This window comes from Thamnophis sirtalis, unplaced genomic scaffold (assembly GCF_051295495.1).
Source record: "Thamnophis sirtalis isolate CommonGarterSnake01/CBP01778 unplaced genomic scaffold, rThaSir2_p1.2 scaffold_5, whole genome shotgun sequence".
Lineage (NCBI taxonomy): Eukaryota > Metazoa > Chordata > Lepidosauria > Squamata > Natricidae > Thamnophis > Thamnophis sirtalis.
In genome coordinates, this window is record NW_028261385.1 from 38,642,158 (window position 1) to 38,667,348 (window position 25,191).

Genomic DNA, 25,191 nt, shown 5'->3' on the forward strand with positions numbered 1-25,191 from the left:
TCTGCCATCCCAGCACACCTTTGCAATCTTGTTCCTTGACCTGGCTGCAGGACTGGTCTGGTGCTGGCTTTCAGTGGAAGCAATAAGAAAGGAAAGATGAGCTGGGCTGGTGGAGCACAGGGTGATAGGAGGCCAAAAGGTCATAGACGATGGAGAAATTGGCATGTGGAGAGAGTTGCAGCAACCCCCTTCCCGCCCCCAGTTTTTAGTGCAGGCAGACTGCCAAGAGCTGAGTTTTGTTTACAGCAACAGCCATAACTTCCTGTATGGATTGTAAGTCTCTTCATTCTGCATGTTGTGACTTTGAATGGTCACTGAACAAATGGTCATAAGTCAAGAAGTACCTTTTGAAATCATGAATTGATACCCCAAGGTCTCTCCTAACAACTAAAGACTTTCAATGAATGAAATTATCAAGAACATAGTTATGTTACCCCTAAAAAAAACATAAATGAAGTCTCTAGCAGCTTGCAAGGGAAATTGCTCTCACATTAATTCTTAAGCCTATAAATAATGTTGAAGCAATGTCAGGGCTCTGACATTTGGTCCTAAGTAGATTTGAAACAGACCCTCAATGTGTGGGTAACTTAGAATTTCAAGACTCTTTGTAAATCATTGTGCTCTCTCATGTGTTCAAAACAAATTAGAGTGTAATGTTTATGGGTCTCTTAGCTGTTTATAACTTTTACCTGACTCTGCTTTCTTTGGCAAAGCATTGTACCTCTGGGAAGCTGGTTTATTTTGTTTACATATATTGTTGCTCAGACTGGGCTGTTACAGATGTCTTTAGCAAAATTATCCTCAGATCTTTGATTTGCAAAGAGTACTTTATCCTACTTTTTTGTCATTCTTTCCCATAACATTTAAATCTTTCTGTTTGGTATACATTAGTAATAAAAGCACTCTATTCATTATTTTAAGTCATGTCTGGTACTTATTCACAGATTGATTTGGTTGTATTTTCAGCAATTAAAAGTCTTGGGTTTTTTCTTTCTTTCTCCATTTTGCAATCAAAATTTGTTATGTAGAAGTAGCTCTTAACAATGCAAATCTCCAATGAAATACTGTATTATTTGTTGGTTAATTTTATCTATTTTCTGATACTCCAAAAATAAAAGTATTATGGTGAAATTAGTTAGGGAGCTATTGCAATTAAAAATCAATTATTTTATCTCAAAACGTGATTTCATTTATTTCAGAACACAAGATCATTTCCCCATTTGTACCTAATGCAGCACATGTATTAAAAACATTATTTTTCTGCTATGTTTCCATGACATTGCCTTCAGAGTTCATGAGTCAGACTAAACCATCATTGACTGGCCCAGTATTAAAACAGTCTTTCCTTCCTTAAATCAGTGACAATTTCAAGGTTCATAAAATCCATGACACTTCATCACTCATTACCTCAGTACTGGATAGGATCAGAGAGGTGCTAATTGGACATTTCAGCCTGGTATGGGTGTGTCCCATCCCTGATGGTCTGTGCAGTGCCAGAACTGACGACAGTGGTGCTATTGCAGTAGTGGGTCAAATTTGTATAAGGACAGTAGAGCTCTATTTTTTAGTGCAAGGGTTCCCTTTCTGTCCTTTTGCAACCCTGTTGTAGCTGCATTCAATTTGTTCCACCCTCATCTGCTCAAAGAGCACAATTTAGCAGGTGGACGCCACCATTAAAAAACCTGTGTGAAATAGTGGAAAAAATCAGTAACCATTACTATAAATGATAACCTCACCCTAGTAGTAGGCTGCTCAGCTGGTAGTACTGCAAGTGTTTTAACCTTATGACCTTATAGCTTTACTACAAGACTGAAAGAATAGGACAATTGAATGGTGGGACCATCCACTCACTGTATCTCTACATCTTGAACAGACTACAAAAGCACTTGAAATTTATTTACATATGTAAAGAATGAAAATCAAGCAAAAGAAATGAAAAAAATACTGCTTTTTATCATTTCCAGTCTTTAGGGATTTTTTAAAGTTAAGTTCAGATTGTGGCAGGCAGAATGTGGTGTAGGAGGGTTATAAAAAGAAGGGTAAATATGTTGGAGCTGAACAAATGCAAAAGGGACACATAATGTTCATCAATGTGACAGCAGATTTATTCTAATACTAGACAACTTTGGAATACATTCAGAGAGGTATCTGACTTGAAAATAAGCCATGTGGAACTGTATAGCAGAGTCAGACATCAGCATAGGAAATGTCTTATGACATTTTGAATTATGTCATAAAGTGTTTTATGATGTTTCATAATTTAATGTCTCATAAAATGTTTTATAAAATTGGCCAACTTTCAATTCCATAGGAGTCATGGGTCTTGGATTTTGACTGCATTCAATAAGTTAGCCCATTTGAGGTACTTTGGTTAAAAAGATTTTGCCCTTTGATGAATTATTTTGCCCAGTTAAAGGTTACAGGTATCAAAATTATCGGGTAGCTACTTTTCTGTGAATAGCACTTAATACATCAGGATAGCTTAGAAAGTTCTAAAGATTAACTACTGAGATATCATCTGAATATTAAACTAGATATTCATCAACTTCCATTCTTCATAAAAGCAAATTAGGTTCCAATAGATTCTTTTAATACACATTATTATGCAACAGACAGAAATATCAATTAAGCACAGAGAAAAGCAGTGTAATATTACTACACAAGTTCTGTTGATCTAGGCCCCTTGAGGTGTTTGGGGACGATAGTTTCAAACTGTCATGACCATCAACAATGCAGTAAATAGACTGTAGTTCCAATAATATCTTGAGGGAAAACAGATCAGCAAAAGCTGAACTAAAAAAAACATCTTTAGAGCTACACAGGGTCTCAGAATTAATTTGGAAAAGTTATTTGAAATATGTGAATTATGAATGAAGCACAGTTTAAAGCATCTGCAACTTTTTAAATGAGCCATGTTTTTTCCTCGGATCATGTGGCTGTCCTTAATGCTGCCATACAATACCAGGAAAAACACTTTAAAGAGTCACATGGCTGCAAGTTCCAGTTCAGGTTTTGGAAGTAAACTTGAAGCCATATTATTAATTATTCTTAATATATTATACATCATTTAATTATTCCATCAGAGGTCTAATATGTTCAACAGACATCCATGTTTTTCAGTTTGGAAAACTTTTCAGAAAATCCTATACTTTTTAGTACTATCATACTTTATATTGTCATAGTGTCCCCATTGCATTTATTCTGAATTACTGCAAAAATGAGTCTGCCTTAAATACACATATGTAGCATATGCTAGAGGTTGATTCTTTTGGATTTGCTATTCTTCCTCTTTAGCCTTCACGTGAACTTGAAACATTTTTAAAAATCTATTCAGAGTGAAACAATAAATGCAAATTGGCCTAAAAGAATCAAAACATGCTTCCTATTAGTTTGGTGCTTTTTAACTGTCTTTTAGAATCCTTGGCTAGCAAAATCAATATACTTCTATTTTGAATAAAAATAGGTTGCAGAAAATAACAGGTATTCTTTTGTAGCAAGGAAACAAAGAAATAGTTAAAATCAGTATCCTTAAATTTTCTTTGTCAGCAGAAGTGGATTAAAAAACTTAATCTGAGACTAAATAGGCAACTATGGAGGCTAACAGCAAAGCAAAAGATTTTCTCTTAAATGAGAATCCATACTTGAATCAGAACATGGGCCCCTAAAGATTGACCTTTGACTTGTCAACTCAATCTGTTCTGCTGAGCTTTCCCTCGGGCCTGAAAAAGATTGACCATTTAACTTAAGATGCCTGGCAAAGAATAGAATTACCTGCACTGTATAAACAAATTACTTTCCTTGGAGTGCATAGGCAAAAGATAAAAGACTGCATGGAAACTCTTGGGTGAACAAATTTAGTGTGACTGTACATAGGACTTTTCTCACTTGACTGAGTGGGAGGCTGTTCAACAAAACATTCTAGCAGTTGAATTTGTACAAGCTGTTTATCATGTAGGAAACTAGAAAAGCTGGTTGAACTTGCTGTGTAAACACAGTAGAATTTGGGGCAACAGCATTTGAGGCTATGAATGAGATCATATTTATAACTACCGCTATAAAGAAAATCAGATACCCTTTTTGTGATACAACTGAAAACAGCAAAGAGTTGTTCCAGTCATGAAACACTTCTTTCTTCAAAACTTGAGAATGTATATAAACTCAGTTAAATATTTTATTGGAAACAGCACAGAGATGTATAGTTCTTGTAGTGCTATTTCATTTGTTATAATTAAGCAAATTGGTTAATTTCTCCTACCTTTATTTAAAATAAGTATTTATGTTTTTGTCAAAGAGAGAGAAATGTAGCTCCATATTTAGAATATACTATCTTCTTTCTTCATATCATTCTAATTATTTCAAACTTATCATAGATTCCTCTCTGTCTGTACATGCCAAGTAATCTGATCTTTAAGGGGAAAATAATTTAGTTAATTAACTGCAAAATGTAGCTGCATCTGGAAACATCACTGAACTACTGAATATTTCTCAGATTATTATGTTTCCTTATTTTCTTTATATTTCCTCAATTTCCCTTGAGGCTGCAAATCATATTAGAATTGTAATTGGCTTTAGAAAACTTTAAATTAAAACATGTTCAATCCCTAAATGAAATAATTTTATATAATCTCGATATATAATGCTACTGAAATAAACTCCAGAAGTAGGCATGCAGGGCCGGATTTTCCTATAGGCTAACTAGGCTTCAGCCTAGGGCCTCAAGATCAAGAGGGGCCTACATTCAAATTGTTAGCAAAATTAAAATTACACTATTCTAAAAACAGTGAACACTAAAACACTGAACCGAAAATAAGGAGAAATTCTACGCATATGACTAATAAACAAACATAAAAATATATTGGTTAAGATCGTTCCAGCACCGCAGCAGTTGGGGAGCCCGCCCACGTTCCTGGCACCAGCGGTCAGGTGAGACGTGCGGACGCTCCCAGTAGCCGCCCCGTCGACGCGGAGCCCACCAGCGGCCAGGCAGGTGAGGGCGAGGGGGCCGAGCCGGGCAGCTGAGCGCAGCAGGGCAGGCGGCTGGCCTCGCTGCCTTTGCCGCAGAGTAGAGCCGCCCTCCGTCGGGAGGCCAGCTATATATATTGATATATATTGATATATGTCACAGTAATGATGTATTTTATTGTCTCTCATGCAATTTACAAACTTAAAAATGGGAGGTGAAAGGGCCTCATAAGTGGAATAGCCTAGGGCCTCTTTTCATCTAAATCCGGCATTGCATACATGGACTCAGAAATAGGGGAAAATAGGTATATCATGTTACCTAGTACATTTAAAAATCTACTGGATCTTCCAATCAAAGATATCCTCTCAAGGATCTTAACACATTATTTATTAACATTATATTATATGTGTCTTACCACTACTGCTGAATAATATATACCTAAAACATAAAAAACTTAGTGTGAATCATACAGCAAGTTTTTAAAGGATATTTTAAAGAAGAGAAGGCATGAATAAAGGCAGAAGAAATCTGTATAGAACCAATCGATAAAGACCGAAACTAATCTGGATAATTAATAAGGCAAGCGTCTTACGAGTTAAAGTACCTTCAAAACAGTTTCTTCTGAATGTAAATGATAGTCAGACACCCTAATAGCAAAGTCCTAAGAATTTAGATCTCTCGAAGTGGGTCTGAAGAAAAAGACTTCATCCAGATTTTGAATTACTGAAATAATAGATCATAGATTTCAATGGATTTTTGGTGTGGTATTTTGCAGGATTGCTTGCTGATGCTTTCCAAAATTAGTGCTTTCTATGTAGCTCAGTTGTCCAAATGTAATGCAGCTAATGTATTACCAAAAACAAATATAGTAGATAGAGCTATTTAGTGAAATATGATCAATTTGGAATAGGTAAAATTGAATGCTAAACATTCAAAATTGCAGCAAAATTGAGACATAATTGAACGCTACAACTCTTTGTTGATAATTCACATTAGATATTATCTAAGTGGCTTTATATTCTTAATGGCAATAGCATCATATACTGTTAACATGCCACAGTCTTAGCTAAAATGATTTTCTTTTGATGTAAGTTTTGGGTTTTGTTATTCCTTACAGGTGTATTTTTTAATATTACTTGAGGGTTTCAGTTATATATTCATTATTATTATTATTATTTTAATAATATTTTAGAGCTGTGTTTCTTAATGTAGTCTGTGAACCCAAGATATTTTCAGGGTGTCTGCAAATTCAAATAAATAAATATTTTAAAATTTCTTATTTTTAATTTCTAATGCAGTACATATTTATAGAACAACAAACAGAAACAAGATTCTTCGGGTTCCTCAATAATTTTTAAGAATGAAAAGGGGTCAAATGCCAAAATGTTTGAGAACCACTGTTTTAGAGGAAAAGTGGGACTTAAATTCATTAAATAAAAACAAGGGGCAGCAGAATTAAAAATATAGATTTTAAAATAATGTATATTTTTGTTATTCTACTGTTACCCAACTATGTTCACTAAAGTTTGGGCCAGTTAAAAGTCAAGATAAATAATTTTAATAATAGTTTAGAATATGAAGAAATCTTATGGTTTAGGATGACATTCAAACCGCGTAAATAAATAAAATGCATTGCATTTATTCCCCAAATTATTTACAACAATGTTACTGTTCGCTAGTCACTTTCTTTTCAATGTGAGAAAATATTTTCAATTTTCTAATTATCAACTTAAAGAGCTAAAAATCAAATAATGAAGGTATTCTGACTACTGCAATCTATTAGCAAAATGCCAAACATGTTTAAGTCTATAAGCAAGCCTGCAAAATAAAATTGCAAAAAACTTATTAATCTTTATTTGAAACATAAATTAAGTAACCAGAGATGATATAGGATAAACTAAACTCTGGATAATAAATCCAAAATTCCAGGAAAATATAGCAAAAATAATTGTTATATAATGAACATGTAATATTTGAACAAGTTTTGGTTGTCAATGCTTTCCCACTTGCAGATACACAAAGTAAAAAATATTTATCTTGTTGATATAGTTGGTTCCTGCTAGGCATTTAAAAGTGAATCTTTTGAGGCAGAAGAAACTAATGAGTACAAACTTCAGATAATAAAATTATAATTCCTCAGCTTTCACCAGTTTAGTAATGGAGCTTTTACCTATCCATGTCCGTACAATTTCAAAGCATAGTACAGAGCTTTCATTGTTATGCTTTGAAGAAAACTTTAATTCCTTTCATAGTCAAAACATTTTTTTATAAACCCTCATCATTACGTTTTTTTTTCCTCTTGGTGAACCTATAATTGGGGCTAGAGGTTCATTTTATATCTTAAATGCTTCATTTTAACAAGCTGACAGTTTATGTCACTGCTATTAATATTATGGTTAAAGTGCATGAAATGAATATTTAACATGTAAATAAAAAGAATTTGACACTAATCACTGTCTATTCTCCAAGTTTAAAAGTATTTCACATTTTGTATTTTAGTTTTGGATGGGGGGAGTTTGAAACCAAAAATGCTGCCTTTTGATAGGGTATCCTTGTGGCAGAGATCCTTGTAGACAGACAGTTGGGGGGCTGACTAATGAGTTATGAATTATGGAAAGCAAACACTGGATTCTCCAAAGACGTAGATGTCAAAAATGATTTTATTTCCTCCTATCCATTCAGGGGCAAGGGTTCAAAACAAAAATAGACTCTTTGGAACTGCAACAGTCCAAACCAAGAACTCAAGGTAACGTTAAAAATAAAAAGTCTAACAAAAGAATTAAACTGCTCTGGTACCAAGCTACCAGAGCAGTTGAGGCTTGATGTCTATGGAGATTCTTAGTCATCCAGGTGATGATTGTCCCAAAAGTGCTTTTTCAAGAGGCAACTGGACTTTCTGGTTTTTCTTTGAAGATGTTTTGCTTCTCATCCAAGAAGCTTCTTTACCTCCGACTGGATGGTGGGGAATAGAAGGATTTATACTCCTTGCAGACAGCTGGTCATTTGCATTCTTTTAGCAGGTTGTTAATGTCACCTGGAGATTTATTCAAAATAACAGTTTTGCTATCTAAAATAAGTTTCAACAAAAAGAAATTCTAATTGACTCCAAGAAGAAGGGGTCAAGTCACATCATTCTATCAAAGCCTCTTGGATAACTAGGTCCTAGCAGTTTTTTTCTCAACCCCAATAGGATTGATCCAAATTTAATCTGAAGAGTATGCTGTTCCAAAGAAGAGAAGCAACAATGGAGAAATGTTGCCCCTCCATCCTCTTAATATAGGAATCCAGAAAGACTTCTCCTAGATTTGATTGCGTAGGTAGATATTAGAGGGATTCTTGAAGATGCTAAAGTCCTAAGTCATGCAAGGCTTCAAAGGGAACAATCAACACCTTAAATAGTACCCAGAATTTAATCAATAATGCAACTTGTAGGGAAGTGTGATGATGGTTTTGAAAAAGAAATTCAACAGGATGTAGAGGGCTAGAAAGAAATCAAATGAAAGACCCTTTGATTTATGTTGTTCTGTACTACTGCCCATTTCAAGGTGAATTTTGGTGCATCTTTGTATATAAACTTCTAGTGATAAGGTGTCAACCTTGCAAGTTAGTCCAGACAAGAAGTTTACCCAAAAGTTGTTATAAATCTAAATTAACAGAATTCTGCAAATCTTAAAGTACATCTCCCCCACTTTACAGTCTAATAAACTAGAGAGAGTCCTGTCTGAGATTTTTGCCATGCTCCCATTTCTTCTGTTGATTCATCCGCTGCTTGTCTAACCATTGTCTAAACTGTGACTCCTTTCTTCTATCTCCCAATGTCATTCCATACCATTACATCAATCCTGTCTTAAACCTGCAGATCTGCAAAATCTGTACAAGAAAAATAGTTCTTGTTACATGCACAGACCCGGATTTAGGAATAAACCCAAACCAGCAGTTTAGGTTCAGGATGGTTTATTATATTTATATAATCTGTTTTTAAGCTTGTGAACTGGTCTTTGGTAACCTCTTCCTCTTAGATACCCCCCTCCCATGTTCCTTATCTGTGAAATGGGAATAATAATAATGATGACTTGTTGCATTGTATAAGTAGGTAATAAACCCCCACTGTTCTGTCAGTCCTCATGCCAGATGGCAAGCTGCCAATTCAGACCTTTAAATCAACATGGTTTTGAGGGAGAGGCGCATTTAGAATATAACAAATAGAAATTATTATTACCCCTTCCCTTTCCATAGCTTTTATTCTTTTGTAAATTATTGTGTATTATTAGTGGATTATGATTTATTCTGAGGGCAAGAATATATATGATGTAGGAGGGAAGAGAAAGAGAAAATTAAGATGCCATTCTTATTAAACAGAAGTTTCCAGGAGAAAGAAGGTTGCTTATTTATTTAGTCAGTCTTAATAAGCTGCTCCAACCATGAACTGATAAACAGGCTTAAATTTTTAAGTTCAGTTAAAACTTAAAACAAATTCAAAATAACAATTTTGCTATCTCAAATAAGTTTCAACAAAAAGAAATTCTAATTGACTCCAGGAAGAAGGGGTCAAGTCACATTCTATCAAAGCCTCTTGGATAGCTAGGTCCTAGCAGTTTTTCTCAACCCTAATAGGATTGATCCAAATTTAATCTGAAGAGTATACTGTTCCAAAGAAGAGAAGCAACAATGGAGAAATGTTGCCCCTCCATCCTCTAGGATGAGTCTTTCCTCTATAGGAAAGACTCATCCTAGATTTGATTGCGTAGGTAGACATTAGAGGGATTCTTGAAGATACTAAAGTCCTAAATCGTGCAAGGCTTCAAAGGGAACAACCAGCACCTTAAATAGTACCCAGAATTCAATCAATAATGCAGCTTGTAGGGAAGTGGGATGATGTCTTTGAAAAAGAAAAGAAATTCAACAAACACTTTGTGAACATCAATTTAGCCTAATTACACAGAAGAGGGTAATGAAGATAGCTTTACCTTGATCCTCTTTAGTGTATAAGAGAAGGTCTGTCAGGCTTTCATGCTTTTGTTATTATATCCCATAGCAATGAAATAGAGTTGCAATATTTCTTATGCTTTCTGTTTCCTGGCATGGTCTATATTGAAGGATTGACACAGACATAGTTCTTGCAGTAGTGATGTCACTTGCATTTAATGATGCACACCTATAACCTGAGAAGCTGCTATATTTAGCTGTAGCTTTTGGGCACTCTTCAAGAGCAGCTCAACATTGCATTAGTAACCAAGAGATGAGGAGAGCATAAGGTACTATGATAGGAATGCCCTCATCCAAGAATAGTTGCAACTGCACTAAATCAAATTCAGCGAAAGTCATCCTAGCCACAACTATTTCCTACTTCCCTTAAATTTATAAGTAGCAGTTGTATCTGAGAGCGAATTTTATTCGATATTAATCTGTTGTGTAGAAAGAAATAAAGTTAGCTAACAACTATCAGGTTTAATTACCATTAAATATATATTTAATTAACATTATTCCCTGAAACGAGATCAGCTCCATCCCTTATTTTCCTAAAGTCGTCAGTCCTGGAAGGGGGTGTGTGTCTCAGGGAATCAGTGAGATCTTAAAATGACTTTCATGGCTAATCAACTCTCTTGTGTGGTGTGCTTTTCAAAAAAAGTATCACTGTTTGACATTTATTGTTTTTATACTTTTTTTGAAGTAGTATATATTTCTCAGAATCTTTTCTTGTGAGATGGATGGCCATATACATTTGATAAATAAAATGAACAAATGAATAAATTTCTGAGTACCGTATATACTCGAGTATAGGCCGACCCGAATATAAGCCGAGGCACCTAATTTTACCACAAAAAACTGGAAAAGTTATTGACTCGAGTATAAGCCTAGGGTGGGAAATGCAGCAGCTACCGGTAAATTTCAAAAATAAAAATAGATACCAATAATGTTTTTGAATATTTATTTCAAAGAAAAACAGTAAACTAGCGGTGTATTCAATGAAATACTTCACTCACCTCATGATGCTGATGTCCCGCTGTGATGATGATGTCCCGTGCAGCCGCGGGAGCGATGTCCCGCCTCCTATGACACACGGCACAGTGATTCCTATCATTGGATCACTGTACCAGAGGAGGTGGGACATCACTATGTGGCTGCTTGCCATAACAAGGAGGAGGTGGGACATCGTTGCAGAGCGGCAGGAGGGGGAGGAAGGGGAATCGTAAGACAGCCCTGCATTACATTAGAACGTGAGGAGGGGGGGTGGTGCGGTGCGCGCTGCGCGGCAAACTGACACAGAGGGAGGGGAAACTCACAGGGGCGCCGGGCCATTCACGAGCCTCACCCAGCGGCATGGCCCCGCCCCTTTTTCTCCTCCATTTCCGGCAAATTTTTCACTGACTCGAGTATAAGCCGAGGCGGCTTTTTTCAGCCCAAAAAGTGGGCTGAAAAACTAGGCTTATACTCGAGTATATACAGTATGTTAGTTTATGCTTCTTTATCTCAGATTCAGCCATTTTGTGTTTTTTGTGCAAAGAACAATTTTCCACTAGAATTGCTTCTAAATTAGTAAGGGACCAGCATCATCTTATGGTTGGTTAGAACTTTATATTTTCCTGAAATATACAGTATATAGACACACAGACATACATAATATACATACATGGGGCCGGGTGTTTCTTTGGATGCTCCCTGTTATTATAAAAAACTCTATATTTTTGTCTCTTCCACCACTGAAAATTTCACAGGAAACAGCTTAGAATTTTATCTTTTTCATTTTGAGCTAAATGTTCATTTTACTTAAACCCTGTTTGATTGATATATCTCCTAAAGGTGGGAAAGAGTACTGCAGGCTAATTACGTCAACAGCCAGCAGTTCAATTCTCACCAGCTCAAGGTTGACTCAGACTTCCATCCTTCTGAGTTCAGTAAAATGAGGACCTAGATTGTTGGGGGCAGTATGCTGAATTTTTAAATTGCTTACAGAGGGCTGTTAAGCACTATGAAGCAATATAAGTGCTATTGTGATAAATGCCTCAAGCACAGAGCTAGGATGTATTGCTATAATTCATCTGTTTTCTCTTTTTTTCAATTTGGGTCTAATGCAAATAAATAGAACAATTTGTATACAATTTAAAACATTTTTGGCTTACAATGGCATATTTAGAACAAATATATCTTTAGTTTGAAAGGAATGTATTTTAGTACCTCAAATATTTGTGCTAGTTTTAACAAAAAACTGTAATCTTAATTTCATTTAGTTGCTTGACATTGTGTTGTTCATTTCAAGAGATACTACATAACATGTAATGCATTTTTCAAGTGGCAAATTAATAACAGTTTTCCTGAAAATCTTAAAGAGTGCACGTACAGTTAGACAAATATAGTTTGTCTCTTTGACAAATTATATGGAACTTTATAGTTCTATGAACATTATGTAAGCAAAGAAAAGGATTTTCAAACTTTTCATTTTTAAAGGATCAGTAGACTCTGATCCAAAGAATTAAAGGCAGTATTCTCCACCAGAGTATGAAATACACTCCTTATCCTGACAAAAAAAAACTTTTATTAATTTACTTAATTTACTAATTTATTAATTTACTTATTTAATTATATTCACTCACACCCTGTAAAGTCTTTCAACGGAGGATTTATAGTCACAGAACTTATCTGGCTTGGAGAACTGCCAAGCCGATAGCTGCAAAGCTTGACAAGCAGTCTTGGAGAGTCACAAATCAATTAAGCTAACTAATTGTCTTCTGCAAACTCCACTCCCCTTTCGCTCCTCTTTTATTTCTTCTGGGAGGGGCCATTCATCGTCCACCTGTAGCCTTACTCCCTGTTCTTTAGTTGTTCCCTTCATCTGGCAACTCTGCGCATGCGCACACTGGAAACAGGCTCCAGCTGTTCATCTGCCTCACTGATGTGTGACTCTGAAGGCAGCTGATAACTGCTATATGGCTCTGGCCCCCTCTCTGCCTCTGACACAGAGCCCTCATCAGAGCCTTCCCCAGACTCCAGGACTGGCCCATGTTCCTCCCCAACTTCCTCATTGTCCGAAACAACAACTATGACAAAACATTAATTGCTTCTTTTCTTCCCATATAATCATGACATGCTCATGCCTGCTTGCCCATGAAACGAAAAAGAAGAGTTTGAATTATGGAATCTCATCCTTAGTGCAAAAGAGAATAGACTCTTTGGGTCACTGCCACACTTGAAACAAATGTATTTGTGGGAGAGGGGGCTTCAAGTCTATTTTGACTCTTGGCAACTGATTGGATAAGTCCCTACAATTTTCTCAACAGAGTGAATGGACCAAAGGCACCCAGTTGGCTCTTTGCTTAAGGTCAGACCATCTCCTGGTTTCTATCCTGATGCCTTAACCACTACACCAAACTGAAAGAAATATAACATTTACATGTTCTATACAATCAATTGAATGTTTGTAATGCTCTAAGCAAAAGCAGATATTTGATTATTCTTTATTATCCTTTGAGGATGCCTGAACTAAATATTTTGTATGGCCTCCTCGAATGGTATCGCACAAGGGTTCCCATCTGTGCATTTTAATATAGCAGAATAGAATGCATCAGGAAACAAATTTGCTTTAAATTATTACAGCAAGGATTTGTCATTATTGTTAATCTGAGGTTATATTGTGCAAAGTATCTCTTTTTAAAATGTGTATGGATACAATTTGTATATATATTTTATAGTACTTATATTACATATGAACTAAAATTTTAACTCTTGATATGACTAAAAAAACATTTCTTTATGGAGAAAAATCAAACAGCATCTGTGAGAACTTAAATTTAATAAGTGAAACTATTATCACTAATATCTTTTATTTGTCAAGGAATGAGACTATTGAGACCAGTATACTTATTCTAGTAATGGAATTATCCTCTGTTTAAAAGCTTGAATTAATGTGTGTTCTATCTATTAACCTAAATCCTGGGGATCAATTAATAAATGGAGAAAAATGTTTATTTTCTCTAACATTTGCATCTTGGGAAACATAAAAATGAGGTTGTATGCCATCAAGCTGGTTCCTTGCAAATCAGAAAAGGGGAATCTGGAAAATGAATTTCCCATCTTTTTCTTTTGCAAACTTTAATCTTCACTTGGATATTTGGGAATATTTTTAAGAAAATAAAAGGTTTGAAGATGTTAAAAAAAATGGTAGAGCTACCGCTAGAGAGAATGTAAACATTTTTTAAAGTTTAGAACTCTACATTAATAAAATGAAAGTTTATTCTTGGCAGTAGTATGGAACTAGATTAATGCGCATTTCACTGCAACACACTCTACATAGGGCTGCCCTAGAAAACTATACAGAAGTTTCATCCGATCCAGAATGAAGCGGTATGAGCAGCGATGTGGGTGTTTCGGAATGCCCATGTAATACCTTTCCTTTGCAAGGAGTACCAATTGCCAGGTTCCTTCTGAGTCTAATTCAAGGGGATGGTTGTTACCAGGGGTGGGTTCCGGCAGTCACTACTGCGGGTTCGCTCATGACCATGCCGCATGCACTTGATGTGCGCTTTGCATGCATGCGTAGTGCAGTGAAAATTGCTTTGCACAGAAGCAATAACCAAGATGGCGTCATCTATGGCGCTGCCCAAAGAACCTGTTTGGGGGCATGGCAGGCCTGGGTCGCTGCCGGTTGCAGTGACCCAGGCCGCCAAAACACTACCAGTTCAGCCAAACCGGTCTGAACCGGTAGGAACCCACTACTGGTTGTTACCTATAAAGTCCTTTGTGGCATAGGACCTGATTACTTGAGGGACTACCTGTCTTGTATAGTATTTCCCCTTCAGTCTTGCAGGGTCAGCATGCCTTGGGTTTCTTGGAATAAACAATGTTATTTATCAGGATTCTGGAAGTGCACCTTCTCTCTAGAAGCACATGCCCTCTGGAATAAGTTTCCCCTGAATCTGGATGATCCTCATTCTGCTGTTGTTTAGAACTCCAGTGAAGACCTGTGACAACAAAAAGAGGGACCCCTTACTCCATTCCATCTATACTGTGGCATTTGTCATCTTTTAAATTTTGCCCAGAGATATAAATGTGCATTTATTAAGGCATCAACAATTGTAACATTTGCTATTCATATTGCCTAAAAATAATTGTCTTGAATTATTTCTACTCTAATTACCATTCAGACTACCACAGATAAGCAGCTTCCTCATAATATTCCCAGAATTGATAATTTAATTCCCTGTCTTATTATGTTATCTTTTCTGTTCTGACAGTCAAATCCAGTGAAGATTCATTACTTGGTAGTCTGGATATTACTGATATAGTTCCAAGTAGAAAAAGAAGACAACGTATTTCAAAAGATGGAAATACTAAACCAAAGGTGACACTACAAGAAGCCCACACTTCTTCAAAAGAAAAGTAAGCTTTTTAAAACATATACAAGGGATAAATTTATAATACAAAAATCTTGGTATGTACATAAATACTTCATTTTTATTGTGAGTGTTACAAGTGAGGAATAAAACCTTATTTATTCTTTTTTTATTCACCAAAATGATATTATAAAAATAATACATATATAAACTTTTCCACATAAAAAAATTACGTCCTAATACTCTGCCTAAAATCAGTTATCTTATGCCTTAAATTTTTAATTCTTAAAATGACTTTTACTGCTTCAGACATTTGATCAAATTTTGCATCTACCAAAGCTGTACTTACTAAAGTTGTGTTTCTTTAGTTTTGAGTCTTCTTAGATCTCAAATGTTTGATTACATATATTAATCTAAATTATTTTTAATTATGATTTTTCTGCTGGTTATTCCTATAAAAATCGCACATGGGCTACCAGAATGGTATATAGTGTCTACTATCACATAAACATTCTCAAGGAGAGTTACTTGTCCTAGCTTCTGTCAACCTAGCAGTTCGAAAGCACATAAAAAATGCAAGTAGGAAAATAGAGACCATTTTGGTGGGAAGGTAACAGCGCTCCGTGCGCCTTTGGCGTTTAGTCATGCCAGCCACATGATCACAGAGACATTTTCGAACAGTGCTGGCTCTTTGGCTTAGAAACAGAGATGAGCACCATCCATAGAGCCAGAAACAACTAGCACACATTAGGATCCTTTACCTAATTTAAATTAATATTTTAATTTCCACTTAGGTAGTAGTATGTGAAATTGTACTATTATTTTCTGGTGTGATTTTACTTTTAACACTTCAGAATTAATTGTTTTCCCCTTCTTTTGAAATTTAATTACCTCTCACTATTCATTCCAGAGAAGAAAAGAATAAGCATTCTTTTGCTTTTTCTGTGGCACAGTTTTTTTCAAGACACTAATCTATATCTTCAGTTAATTAGCATATTGGTGGATTCAAGATATGAGATTAATATCTTTTATTTTCATTCACATTTTTTCTTTTAGATACTTTTATCCTGCCTTTATTATTTTTATAAATAACTCTGATACTTCCTCCTCCCATATTTCCCACCAAAACAGCCCCGTTAGGTGGGTTGGACTGATAGAATGACTGGCTCAACGTCATTTAGCCAGCTTTCATGCATTTTTAATGTTCGATTTATAAATTTTATAAATTTAAGCAGTCATTAAAGCTATTTTAAGCTTCCAAGATCTATTTGCTTAAATAAATGGCTATTTAAGATAATTCTTTAAGATTAAGACAAAAAGTAGTGTTAGAGCTTCATTGCTGTATTAGTAATTAAAATGGGTATTTACAAATACATGATCTTCAGATATTTTTGCAATATTTTTCATGGGAGAGGTCAGAATCTTCATGCTATTTTCTACAAATTTCTAATTTAAATTTTTGATGTTACATTTTTATTTACTAAATTGTTCCATTAGATGAAGCATCATTATATGTTTTGGGTCTTATTATCCCTTTCATGAAAGAAGCAAACAAGAAATACAAAATGGCAGTAACTGCCATTATATCAGAAAAAAAGACTTCTTTATAGTACAAATGCAATAAGGTGCTCTATATAAAGAGATTTCACTATATCGGTAAAGTACATAATAAATGAAGTCTTTGGGCTGAAATCTTGACTGAACTTTTTGCAGCCTAGTGAAACACTAAGATTACTATCCTGGGATTCTGGTTGAAATAGAGTTCTTTTCCTTTTTTGTAAAAGCATTTCCAAGAAATCTCGGGGGAACAAAATCACTCTGTACATCAGGATTTTGGAAGGCAACGTCATGACATAAATTTCAAAATGGAATCTTCAGAGTAACTGCTAAATTATGATCAATGTATTTTTCCATTTTGCAAATAATAAGCTATAGAAGTTACAGCAATAAAGTTCTAAGGAAATGTCTGCTTTATATTTTAATATGCACAAGGCTGAGGTAACTCTTAAATAATGGTCCTGTCTCTTACAAAGGGCAGTGATGGTTCTTAGTCAAAACTATGAGACATTTACTTACTTACTTACTTACTTATTACTTACTTACTAATTACACTTTTTAACTGCCCCATCTCCCTCAAAAAGGGGCTCGATAACAATAACAATAGGGTGACAACATTTTTCTTTATCTATCTGCATGTTTGACATAAAAGTATGACTTAAGTCTACTCAGAAGGGTGTAGAAGAACAAACCTTATAGAAATTGGTTTGGAAGCAGTAACATTGGTGCTTGTTACCATATACCCCTTTTCTTAAAAAACAGGAGCCTTGAAGAGGGGCAGGATTGAACTTGGCATGCTGAATAAAAAAGTGAAGCCTATTTTATTATTTGCAGAAAATGTGAATGGTTCATTTATCCTGGGTATGGCAAAAATCTACAGCTTATTTTCAGGGTCATGACTCATCTTGCATCTGGATCTGAAACCAGTGTGGTCCAGTGGATAGTTTATTAGGCTTGGATCTTAGAAATCACATTTCATATCCCAGCTCAGTCCTGGTCTTACTGGGTGGCCCTGGGTAAGATGCTCCCTGGGCTGATTCCTCCATCTGTAAATGAGAATGTTAAAGACTAACACCATTGTGCAACTTTTGGGGATGGGTAAAGTTATTATGGAAGTCTTATTACAAGTTATGATACAAGATAACTGAACCAGGATACAATATTTAACTAAGGTTTGCTCCTTTTTAAAAAATCAATTCATGTCCTATTTGTGTTAAAGCCCTAACATAAAAACAGTCTTTGCTGAATAATGCTAGTTGAATTCTGTTGTAACTACTACATTTTTGTCAGGCAGATCTGAAAAGCCACGGCTTTGCATTTTGATGCTGAGAACTTTTCTCTCCTGCTGCCACTCTGTCAATTATACTTTGAATTGGAGTGGGTTGCAAACAGGGATCAAAGAAAACTAAAGACTAACATTATGGGTTTTCCTTCTGGTGGGTGTGAGACTGACCTGTGCAAAGACACTCTCATGGGAATTTTAAGTGCATGGCTGCTGTACCACCTCGTTTAGTAATCTATATTATCTCCTTGGAAATGTCTTGCTAAAGTTGTGTAGGATTTTCTTCAAAACACTGTAGAGGACATAAACAGCTTTTCTTTCGATAACCCTCTGCCTTCTTAAAAGCATAGCAAGTCTGGGGTACATCATGAATTCCTGAAGGATTATATCTCTTCTTTTGCCTAATTTATTGCTTGTGGCTCACTTGTTTAAACTCTGAATTCAAGCTTTGTTTAAAATGTGGTTTGCTGCTACCAGTGATTCAAATTGCAAAACCCTTGGCTTATCTTGAATTTCAGCTTTCTCGGAGGACCCTGCAGACGTTGGTATTGTTGTCTCATATGAAGCAATATTTTACTGAAAAGGTTTAACTCTCTGAAATTGGATGCCCATATAAAAAGGCATCAACCTTTTCCACAGCCCACTGAGAGTATGAAGTTTATACTGCAGTCCCTTTATTAAAAAAAAACATTATTTCTTTCAAGCATACAGTATATGCTAACAAAGCACTGCATTTTAGAAACATTTACTTATTATAATTTACTGGGTGTTTAGTGCTTTTATAGTGTTCTTTTGCAAGAGTTTCATACAGATAAATTGTTTTTTGGAAGACTACTACTGTAAACTCTTTGTCTTCTATTTCGGTTTAAGTCTGTTTCATACAAAATCCTTAGCAATGCAAAATGAAATAATTAAAACAGTTCAAACAACTATATGTTAGAAACTTGCTTCTTCATCCTTTACCTCTTAATCCCAGAAAGTTATTCAATTATGACTTTCCCCATCTATTGCCTCAGTATTTTTTGTTAAAAAAACCTGAAACCAATTTTGAAATCTTTAAAAATTTTATCCTGCCTGTATCATTTTATAAGTAAACAAGGTGGTAAACATATATAATATTCCTTCCTTTTCCTATTTTCTCCACAACAATACATTTGTGAGGTGTGTTGGGCTAAGAGTGACCAGCTCATAGTCACCAGCCAGTTTTCATGCCAAAGGGAGAACTTTGCAGGCAGGGATCACTAGTTTGTTCTTTGTTTTAGGTAGCAAAGTATCTTTATCCAAACTGGAAGGACAGACTGAGTTACTAAAATCTTTACTTAATAACATACATCCCTAACCCAAATGAGATGTCAATGGAATAGTATTTAATCACATGCTGTAAAGTGTTTGGCTTCTTTAACGAAGAGGTACAGGAATGGCATGGAGATTGGATATTAATGCAGTACATTCTCAAATTGATGCTAATTTTATTTGCAAATCATGTGTAATTTGAGGAAATAGAGGAGAAGATATGGTAGATAGATCATTTATATGCTTTCTTTAATATGAACCAAAACATTAGACCCATACTATCATTTCTGTTTGCTCAAAGCTAATCAATTATTTTTTCTCATGTTGACCATAAAAATGGGAGGTCTCCATTTGACATGAAACATAGCATAATTCCAATTAATAGTAGGCGGCTAGAAGACTTGAGTTCTAGGTAAAGCGTTCGTGTCATGTTTATTAAAAATGATGTGATGTTGATGTTTATTATGTTTCATGTCAATGGAATTAAATAATTTTAATAGAATAAGCTTTTAATTGGTCTTTGGAAAATGAAACTGCAATAGATGGTACTTCCCCCCCTTTAAATTGCATTGCCATAGGCATCACATTTTCAATTATATAAGCAGAATTACAATTTAGAAAACACTTTAAATTGCTAAATAAGAATATCTAATAAAAAATTTGTATGAAAGAAAGCTCTTCACCTTAAATATTAAATTGGGTCTAAATGTAGATATGCTTACTTTTGCTCCATCACTGAAACAACTTAGTCATGATTATCTGGCCTTATTAGGTCCCAAGCCTATCCGTAATAAAACCATTAGGTTTTTATTCACCCACGAGTGGCGTTATATAAATTAATTTACCATTTTAAGGGGTTTTGGTTTTGCAGACTTGTAAAATTCCTACCTTGTGGGTTTGAGAAATTGATGTGAAACTAAGTGATTTGTCTAGTTGTTTGGATCCCATTGAGACCTTTGAAGTCCTAATCATCTTCAGTTGTGTCCATGAACAAATCTGTATATAAAGTAGTTGAAATTTGACGGTATTCTAGGAACAAATCCCTTTAATATGAATTCCTTTAGATAGTGAGATAGGCAGAAATATAAATCAAATAAATAATAAATAAATAAATAAATAAATAAATAAATAAATAAATAAATAAGGGATACACAACTTTTTATGGGTCTATGTAAAGTAGAAATCCATTAATATGAAACATTTTCTGTAATTAGTTCGCATTGTTTCTAGTAACTATATTGCTGCTTTCTTATGTTTAACAGAACTGGGCTGCAGAAAAATCTTGACACAACCAAGTGGTATAACCAATGTGTCTGCTGCTGTCTAGCAATCATCTGGATGTTTTCAGCTTTAATATGATAACCCTACAATTTCTATAGAACAAAATATGTTCTAGATATTTTGAGTATTGTCAGTGAACAATAGCAAGCACTGCATGTATCTCTTTATAATAATTCAAAGTTCCTAAAGTTGAAAATGATTCAATAATAACAAAAGCTTAGTGTGTGTGTTTTGTGAAGGTATGCTCTGATGTAACTCAAATTAGTGTAGAAAGGTGTAAGTTTTTAATATGTATTGGAACTTGTCCTCAGCTGAATTTTGTTTTGACAACTGTGACTACTTCTATGAATCTACACTCCATAGAAAAGTAAAGTCTTTGGGCCTATTTGGGGTTTTTTTTTTTTTGTATTGCCAAACTTCTTACAATTCAAAGTCAAAGTTTGAAAGATTAGATAACTTTATGTTGAATTGACAAGTTCAAGCTCTCTTAAAAAGGGTTTGCATCAGATCTGTCCTTGTTTGTTTGTTTGTCTGTTTCGTGCCTTTATATTTTTATAAATAACTTAAGGTGGCAAATAGTCTTTCTTCCTCCTATTTCCCCCACAACAACAACCCTGTGAAAGTGGGTTGGGCTGAGAGAGAGTGAATGGCCCAAAGTCACCTAGCTGGCTTTCATGTTTAAGGGAGGACTAAAACCTGGTTTCTAACATGACGACTTAAGCACTAAACCAAACTGGCTCTCTAATTATTACTTTAATTTGTTATATAAATTACAGATTTGCTTTTATAATCACTGTATAAAAACATGAGACATAAGCATGAATTTAGAATTTGCCCTTACATTATAGTTGAGAAAGATTTGTCAATTTCTTATGGAATTATAGTGAATTTTCCTTTCAAATCTGAAAAAAATTGCAATGATAGCATATCTGGCTAGTCAACCATGATTAAGTACTACTGAACCAGTGAAGCCACTTAAAAATGACTAAATAATTATTACTAAAAAAAATCTATAAGCTACAGTAATTATAATATATCTCCTTATAAGGCTTCTTAACTGTGATTACTTTTAAATGAATTTGGCCAATTTTGTGTTAAATGTATTGGTTTAATAGTATGTGAGAATGACTTTGGGAGGCAGGCGGAAGAGCCATAGACTAGCCCAGCATTATGCAAAAAGTATGTCAGTCCATAAAAACAGATGGGAAGTGGGAAGTGTTTCAGAAAGAAAACTCTTTAGTTTTTTGGATAGTAAAAGTACAAGACAGAAGTACTTCAGACTTGCAAAATTCTGTTAATCTAATCTTGCAATAAAAATAAATTTAGTACTCATAGTTTCTACTTCTTGTCTGAACTACCTTAAAGGTCTGACAATTGATCCCCAAAAGTGTGGTTCTTTTATGCTATGATGTCATTCTTATATCCTTTTCACTTTCTGAGTTAGAATTTTGATTTTTGTCTTTCCAACTATGATTTTGGGGCAAAATCATACTTCACTGATAAAATCCAGTTCCTGGAATATTGAGTTAAGAGGATTAGTAGTTATAGAAAAGATGCATACGAGTGCAGGTCAAATTACATATAGGAAGATGGACAAATGGTGTGATCTATCGCAAAGTTTTTTATACAGTATTCTTAAATTTTTCACAAAGAAACTCAATATATATTGGACAGATTTTGGTTATGGTTCCAACTATCTATATTCTACATATCCTTTTATTATCAAACTCATTGTTAGCATGGTATTAACCAAGGTAGTTTCATTAGGATGAAGGTAAAAGTCCATGATTAGCAATAGCAGTAGCACTTAGACTTATATACCACTTCACAGTGCTTGATAGCCTTCTCTAAGCAGTTTACAGAGTCAGCATATTGTGCTCAACAATCTGGGTCATCATTTTACTTACCGTAGAGGAATGGAAGGCAGAGCCTGGTGAAATTTGAACTGCAAAATTGCAGGCAGAAGCAGAGGTAGCCTGCAGTATTGCATTCTAACCGATGCCCCACCACGGCGCTTAATATAAGCCCCACTGTTTCAGTGATAATATTCTAATTATGACTCTTGACTTATGCCCATAGTATTTAAACAAGGAGTTTTGTGAACCACTTTTACAAATAAATGCTTGATGGTTTACAACTTATTTAAACTAAGCTTCTAAATAACGTATCTGAGGAAGATTAGTTGGACATACTATAACATGAGTATAAGAAGAAGTTAATTTAATTTTATGTGTGTGTTTTGTAGAGTAATATAATCTCTTATTCAAATACTTTGAAAACATTGTAAAATTATGTTTCATATTACATTGAGCCTATGGGAAATATGGAAACGCTACCACATGCTGAAATATTTTAGAAGCTAGTGTTACTATATGCTTTCATAGATTACCTTTTCATTACATGGGATATTTTCAGAAATCTCATTTTAGTAATACATTTATGAAAGCCACTTTAAAATGTCTGTGTCAATGTCTAAAATCTGTTCCATCTACAAAGTAATTTTAAGGCCAAAACTCCAAAAATATGTGATCAATCAAAAATAGTTCTCAGCAGAACATTAGTTTCTTCATTATAGTACAGCTATACAATGAATTCTGTACTTTTTCAGATTGTAAATTGCAACTTCCTAGTAAACAGTTTAGCATGAAGAATCTCTTTTGATTGCGGAGACATGTCTCTTCTAGCCCTGTTCCTCTCAATCCTTCTCTATCTTGGCGGTTTTTAAATTACAGTTTTGTCAAGTGTTCACCTATTTGTAGCATTAGTCTGTGTCAAATAGTATATATATAGAGTGTTTGTCATGAACGTGCAAGTTGCAAACTCCCACCCCTCATTTACTGGCAGCCTGATAGTATCTGACTGCCAGTCAACTTATAAGAGAGGAAATTGTCCTTTGTCATATAGGAATGAGATGTCTTTGGCACACAGGTTTGCCCATGCCCTAACAGCTTCCTTTCCTGAATAGGAAAAAAGCTGGATTAAAAAAAACAACTTGTAGCAAAAATCTGGGGAAATGGAATAAACTGCTGTATCTGAGCTTGGAAAATTAACATGGTAGAGCAGGCCTATGCAATGGACGGTCTGTGGGCCAGATACGGCAAAAAAACATTGTGATATGTCACGTGACTCAATCAAGTTTGATACCCATATGATATAGCATCCCCAATATTACATATTGATAGAATTACCTCAAGAAGTTGGTGAGGTGCAAGGAAAAAAAGCATAGGATTTTATTTCTTTTCTTTATTCCTTTCAATATAGTATTGGGATTTTTTTTTAAAAAAAAGCTGTCTTATACGATGAGATTGGTAGAATCTCATTGTCATTCCTCATCTTCCTGAAATCCCTTTCAATGGCCAAATCTTTGAAAAGTAGGAAACCCTCTGGAAAATTGTGCTTAAATTGAGAGAGAGGAAGGAATTAAAGGAAAATCTGCTTATGTAACAATAGATGAAACTCTTGGGAAGCAATGCAGCTGTTATTTCAATTAAAGCAGATGTGTTTTTAACCATCTAGGCAGACCCTGAGAGCAGGTGGTACATTTTTCTCTAGAGAAAGCCATCTTTATTGTCACTGTTTTTCACACAGGTAGTTTCATGTAAGTTACAATAAGGCTGTTCACCAGCTTAAATGAGTAGGGTAAAGTGCTGTGAAATTGCCTTTTTATGTAGGTAGAAATACATCACAGCTGTGAATGAAGTTTGAATGAAACAATATTAATTGCAACAGCTGAGATAATTCAGATGTTGAAATTTATATATCATCACATGTGAGCTGTAATGCTTTGGTGACCTAATAGAAAAATGTTCCTTTTGAGGGAAAAGGTGTCATTTTATTTTTGTTTTGAAAAATACTATTTATCTGAAAGATAAGGTTTTCTCCAAATAATTTACTTTTTAAAATGAGAATTCCGTTGAAATTTACTGAAAATATAAAATAATCATAGCAAATGAATTTCTCCTAATTTTCTTTTCTGAGAAGATGGGTTGGATATCAATTTGTCTGAAGTGGTGTAGGGTTTCCTGCCTAAGCAGGGGGTTGAACTAGAAGACCTTCAAGGTCCCTTCCAACTCTGTTATTCTAAGTTCTTGATTCCACTTTCAAGACCTGTTGCATTTAAGAGAACTAATAATATTTGTTCCGTGTTGAAATCTGAATATAATTTGAGAATCCATTTATGAGATTTTAGTAATGCCTTGCAAACCCAAATTCATCCAGGAGCATACTACTTTTCACTGTTTATTCAGCTTAATTGACAATCAACACCACAGTAATGTGTTATAAAGAGGCCATAAGTATTTAGACCACAAAATATTTTCATGGGGAATACTATAGAATCCCTTCTCAGCTGCACCACTCACTAACAGATGCCAGACCAACATATAAATGCAAGCCAATATCTTTTCTTAGAAACGACTCAAAATATTAATCCCTAGGCCTTATGTAATGCCAGTGTATGAAAATGTAAATAAGATACGATCTAGAAT

At 34.8% G+C, this 25,191-nt stretch overlaps 1 protein-coding gene across 3 annotated transcripts in view; it reads left to right on the forward strand.

Annotated features, from left to right (window-relative positions):
- The window catches only part of XRCC4 (X-ray repair cross complementing 4), a 126,720-nt gene that overhangs the window by 49,304 nt on the left and 52,225 nt on the right, over positions 1–25,191 (forward strand). For all 3 annotated transcript variants that reach the window (XM_087715691.1, XM_014057242.2, XM_087715690.1), the window contains exon 7: positions 15,193–15,337. In XM_087715691.1, the coding sequence (XP_087571817.1) occupies positions 15,193–15,337 (145 nt within the window). The remainder of the gene's footprint in view (positions 1–15,192; positions 15,338–25,191) is intronic.